The 6,000-nt window shown below is 36.5% G+C and overlaps 1 protein-coding gene across 1 annotated transcript; it reads right to left on the bottom strand.

Moving 5' to 3' along the window:
• Positions 1-1,252: 1,252 nt before the first annotated feature.
• On the bottom strand, positions 1,253-2,892 carry LOC107582298 (transmembrane protein 106B-like). Its single transcript, XM_016268064.1, has 5 exons — positions 2,784-2,892; positions 2,132-2,324; positions 1,886-1,949; positions 1,640-1,799; positions 1,253-1,426 (listed from the first exon to the last, which is right to left on the bottom strand). The coding sequence occupies exons 2-5, from the start codon at positions 2,310-2,312 to the stop codon at positions 1,253-1,255; spliced, it is 579 nt and encodes a 192-aa protein (XP_016123550.1). The 5' UTR covers positions 2,313-2,324; positions 2,784-2,892.
• Positions 2,893-6,000: the final 3,108 nt, after the last annotated feature.

Below are 6,000 nucleotides of genomic sequence, written 5' to 3' on the forward strand. Positions count from 1 at the left end.
AATAATGACTTTAATCCACATTTTCGTCTCTACTGCATCACTTGTGGACGCGCGTTCACGACAGTACCATGACGCGAGTGTGTGGCGGCGCTGACCCAGATCCAGCGTAATGACGTCATCACGCCGGATCTGGGTCAGCGCCAGCGCCGCCACACGCTCGCGTCATGGTACTGTCGTGAACGCGCGTCCAAAGTGATGCAGTAGAGACGAAAATGTGGGGAAGAAAAAAACAAAACAAGGTATTCTCGTAGCTTCGTAACTTTACAGTTGAACCACTGATGTCACACGGACTACTTTGTCGATCATCTTGGTACTTTTCTGGACCTTGGACGTGGTAGTTACCTTGCTGTCTATGGGAGGGTCAGAGAGCCCTCAGATTTCATCAAAAATATCTTAAATTGTGTTCCGAAGATGAACGAAGGTCTTACGGGTTTGGAACAACACAAGGGCGAGGAATTAGACAGAATTTTCATTTTTGGGTGAACTAAGAGATTGTAAATTTTTCAAAATTAAGATTTATACATTATCTGAAAGCTGAATAAATACGCTTTCCATTGATGTATAGTTTGTTAGGATTGGACAATATTTGGTCGAGATACAACTATTTGAAAATCTGGAATCTGAGGGTGCAAAAAAATCTAAATATTGAGAAAATTGCCTTTAAATTTGTCCAAATGAAGTCCTTAGCAATGCATATTACTAATCAAAAATTAAGTTTTGATCAAATATCTTCATGGAACATGATCTTTACTTAATATCCTGATGATTTTTGGCATAAAAGAAAAATCAATAATTTTGACCCATACAGTGTATTTTTGGCTATTGCTACAAATATACCCGTGCTACTTAAGACTGGTTTTGTGCTCCAGGGTCACACATTGAGAAGAACTCAGATTACAAATTCATGCAACTAAATCAAACAGCCTTATTGGGAGGATAAAGGTCACTTATTTATTTCGGTTATCTTAAAGTGCTAAACTGACGTGATTTTCCTCACCATGAATACAAATTTGATACAGTAAGGACATGGATTAGTACAGTTGTATTATACACTTTTATTATATTTTATATGTTTATAGAGCAGCATACTATAACATATATTATATGACAAATAATTTTATATGAATACATATTTCAATAAATTACTCATTATATAATTACTACAAAGGTAAAATTGAACAGATAATTTGTTTTGGGCTTATAATGAAAAATAGTATTATTGAAATATGTATTAACATAAAATTATTATTCATTAATTAATATATCTGAATGAATTAACATGTACCTGACGCATATCCAGGGGGGTGATAGTGGTGACATTACTGACAACAGACTTTCCGATAACAGTCTTGTAGAACTGCACCTGTGCTGTGATGTTGGCAACACGTATTGGGTAGTAATTATTGTTGGTGATGTTCAGGGTATTCTGAGAATGACAAAAAAAATACTCTTATTTCTTACAGTTAAATAAAAACACGGCAACAAAAACTAACAAAATACCCTGACTTTGCCAAAAGTCCCATCTGATCTCACTATCAAGTCCAATCCCTCCACACAAAGAACAGAATCACAAATTAAACAGGTATTTTTGATCAACAAGCCTGAAATACAAATGAAAAGGGTTTGCTACAGATATTACCGTGATATTTAGATAAATGATCCGCTGGTCTCGGTCGTATGTGACGTAGGCTGACTTCACCCCAACATAAGAGACATCAATAGCTCGAGGGAACAGGAAGAATACAGCCAAACCAGAAAGTAGCAGACACAGAACGACTGATAAAGACACGTACAATGTCCTGTGATAGCGCAAGAATATACAGTCAGTTATAAAATATAGTATATATCCAATGCTGATTTGAAATGGATATTAAAATTAACTTACGTTCGTCTTGGCTTCAGCCTCTGGTCACTGTATGGTATCAGAGCAACTAGCTGGTTTTCTTGGTCTGTGAGAAAGTCCAGGATAGGAAGTACACATAATTACATTTTTACAAGTCCAAATAATGATTTATTCAAGCAATTTATTGATGCCACTGAGATAAAGACCAATGTATTAACGTTAAACATTTAGTTTCAGCTATACGTTCATATTACATATAAAGTGATGGATGGACGGATCTGTTCTCACCTCTAGGTATCCTCCCCGTCCCTTGACAAGAAGGACAGGTGATGCTGTCTCTGCCTGTGAATTCAACATAAGGAAACTGTGACACGTCATGTTTATTGTCCTCAGTGGGAGACTCTGTGTTTTCAGTCAGGTTCTCCTGCTCCTCTTTTTGCTTTGGCAAGGAAAACAGAGACTTCCCCATGGTTTGCCCTGCCTTCAAAGAAAGAAATGTAGTGAATTACAGTGCAAGTCATGAAAGATCACTCATATCTAGATGTTTATGCAGTGGTGAACTTGAACATATCATGCACGTGACAAAGTATAACACTGCAGGCTGTTTTATAATGTCATTCTGTCTATAAAATATACATTATTTTTTATATATTATGATGTTAACAACATATTCTGGCTGAGGACACAGCGTACGGCCGACAATCTCATGTTCTTGATAGGGTGTAATATTGATGCTTTTGCAATGCAAAATTAAAATGCACTTACTTGACTTCATATTAACGCATTTAGATCGATGCATTTAAAAAGTATTATTAACACGCACGCGACGAACATGGATCGTGATGTAACAGCAAATGGGCCTAAAACAGATCGAAATGACTCTTATTTTAAGGTTCGATATGACAATATAGCGAATAGGATAGGAATCAATGTATTTTACCTTCGATTGAAGGGTCCTGCCTTCTGTTTGTATAAAATTACAGTTGCTATATCGTCGTTACTCTGTTCCAACAATGTTGATATTGTCCCCCACCCGTATTCTAAGAAGCCCCGCCTCCTGCATTAATAAGCGGCATGACTGTAGATCGTGGACGTTGTGTGATTGGACGATAGCTACGTGCGACACTATTACAAGCCAATCATATTGGAGAAGGCGGGATTTGCTACTAAGCCCCGCCCCACTGTTTATAGTTGCAGCTCAAGCTTCAAGGCCGTGTGTGCTGTTAAAACGTGCAATGTTTTGCTCTGGGTGTAATTTCCTTTATTTACTAAAACGACTGTTGATATGCACGTTGCGCTAGATATGCTCATGATTAGAACTAAAAATTAAAACATTGCATCTTAAAAGTAAAATAATATATATACGAAACGTTACTAATAAGGACTTACCTAGAAACATAGATATGAAATATCTGTTTACTTAATCTACTTACAAGCATAATGATTGACAGCTTTCATCAAATATGCTGTGACAGGAAGGGAAACATTTGGCTGGACAGATAGAAAGGAACAGTACAGATTCGTTTTTTCCCCCCCAATACAAAGAAGAAGAAAAAACTATTATTTGACTCCTGAGTTTTTTTGTGCAAGCAAAATGAGAAAAGTATGAGTAGGCATGTGGTTAACACTTCTCAAATTGATTTCCTGATAATAGTTATCATCAGACAATCCATCAAAAAAGTGACCGTGTACACACAGTGAACAGAGGAAATTTATCATTTACAAATATATATTATATATGTGTAGGCCATAACAATGTTTTCTTATATCTGTACTTTACATTTAAAAATGTTTCTACTGAAAATGTAAAAGTTATCTGCCTATATTGTAACTGACTCGAAAACATTCGAAAATAAACCTACACTGAGAAATAATCACATCTAGCCATAGTGTTCCTCTATATATTTGTTATTGATTGATTTTATAGAATTACAAATACATCCAGGGGCTAGGCTACATTAGGATAAGCAAAGATACATAAATAATAATAATATTAATATAAAATCAAAGGATAGAAATAAAGTTTAAAAATATTCAAATGTTTGCAAATAGAATGCATTTACAGCGTTCTTATTTTTCAAATATAAAATTATTTTTTTAGATATTGCTAAACTTCTGTCTTTAAAACTGAAATAAAAGTTTAAAAATGTACAAAAAAACATCCATGTCAGTGTTCCCCTGTGTAGGCCTATATGTGATCATCATGAAACTGAAGAGGATCTGTTTATCATGGCCACATGGCGAATGAGTTCTTCTGTGTTTACTAACTAAATAACTTTAGGAGTTAACCGAGACATTGTTAAATTAGATTCGAGAATCTAACTAGGTTACTTGGCAAAGACATGGGAAGTATCAAAACTTGTAATCTTGGCGATCATTAACTCGGCCTTCAGAGACTGGCAGTGGAATAAACCATTTCTCTCGCCAAACGTGGATTACAGGGCGTTGTAATATGAAACGTTTTGGGTTAATCTTGTCAAACCGGATGCGCAGTCACAGAATACTGCTCCAGAATACCGTATATTATTGTTCAGGAACCAAATGAAATGTATAAAAGTCCGTATTTTTAAATACGCAAACTATTGTTCTCTTTTGGACCCCTATGATCTTACGCGCATTTTGCTTGCAGTGGCCCCGCCGAACTCACCTGAGTTTCGGGTTACACGTTCATACCTCACTGAAGGAGGAATCGGAGGGCGCACCATAAAACCAAGAAGAAGAAGAAGAACGGAGGGCGCAACAAAATACAGCTGCAGTGTCGACACTTACTCGGATTTTCTTTACATACTTTTGAGGAAGTTAACGTTGGATGCTTTTAAAGCTCATATGTTTTGAAAGATTTTGAGAAAATATGTCGCAGGGTATAATCTTTACCCTCCTCTTGATCACAGGTAGGGGCGTTCTTCTTATGCTAATGCTTTGTGGTCACTTCTTCGTCAGTAAGTTTATGTGTGTAGAAAAATATCAATAGATGATCAGATTTAATTTTTTTCATGAATTCATGGAGGCCATATTCACCTATCAGTTGATATATAATTTGTCTCATAATTTATTAAAATTGAGTGGCCAAGGGCTTTAATAAGTGTTTGTTCATTATTAATCCTTCACTTATATTCATATTACTATAGTAACCAGCATCTAAATATCCGATTATGAGTACAAATACAAATCCTTTTTGATATATATCTCAGGTATTCACACATGTTGTGCAATATGGTTCCACTTTGTCTTATTCGAATTTGCTTAAAGATGTCATATTATGCCCCTTTTTACAATATGTAATATACGTCTCAGGGGTCCCCAGAATGTGTCTGTGAAGTTTCAGCTCAAAATACCCCACAGATCATTTATTATATCATTTTTAAAATGCCTATTTTGAGGGGAAGCGGAAACATGCTGTATTAGAGCATGTCTCTTTAAATGCAAATTAGCTGCTGCTCCCCGCCCCCTTTTCCAGAATAGAGCTGCGGCATTACAGCTCGTACCTGCTAAAAACATCTGTTTTGATTCTGGTTGTCATGTTTATCCCGTTGAAATCATGCGTTTTAAACCATATTAGTTTAAAGCGGTCATATGATGTTGCTAAAAAGAACATTATTTTGTGTATTTGGTGTAATGAAATGTGTTTATGCGGTTTAAGGTTCAAAAAACACATTATTTTCCCCATACTGTACGTTATTGTTTCTCCTGTATGCCCCGCCTTTCTGAAATGTGTCGATTTTTACGAAGCTCATCGGTCTGAAAAGCGAGGTGTGCTCTGATTGGCCAGCTATCCAGTGCGTTGTGATTGGCCGAATACCTCAAGCTTGTGACGGAAATGTTACGCCCCTTACCATACTGTGATGCCGTGTCCCAGCCGGAGCGATGATTCAAAAACATGAAAACCCATTATAAACGAGGCATTTGTTGCATCCAGTGGGGACATAATTACGGATTATAATGTCTTATACTGTCTTTTTACGCGTTGCATTGCATCGTGCCGTGTAAACCTAAAACCATGTCTGCATTTGTGATCGGAGAAATGACAAACAACAAGCGCTACTCTACAATGCTCAAAACTCATGTTTGAATCGTCAGTGGCAAATTCTTTAAATATAAAAAATTTACTTACAGTCTTTGAGTCAGAACAGCCGGCATTGTAGTCTACTCTCCCAGGA

This window comes from Sinocyclocheilus grahami, unplaced genomic scaffold (assembly GCF_001515645.1).
Source record: "Sinocyclocheilus grahami isolate Dianchi unplaced genomic scaffold, SAMN03320097.WGS_v1.1 scaffold42.1, whole genome shotgun sequence".
NCBI classification, from domain to species: domain Eukaryota; kingdom Metazoa; phylum Chordata; class Actinopteri; order Cypriniformes; family Cyprinidae; genus Sinocyclocheilus; species Sinocyclocheilus grahami.

What these genes read in the sequence shown, in the direction of transcription:
- LOC107582298 (XM_016268064.1), bottom strand. Translation starts at nt 2,312, where the DNA reads ATGGGGAAGTCTCTGTTTTCCTTGCCAAAGCAAAAAGAGGAGCAGGAG. An exon ending in GACGGGGAGGATACCTAGAG is followed by an intron (nt 1,950 to 2,131) that starts GTGAGAACAGAT and finishes ACTTTCTCACAG; the next exon opens with ACCAAGAAAACCAGCTAGTT. An exon ending in TCATTTATCTAAATATCACG is followed by an intron (nt 1,427 to 1,639) that starts GTAATATCTGTA and finishes TGTCATTCTCAG; the next exon opens with AATACCCTGAACATCACCAA.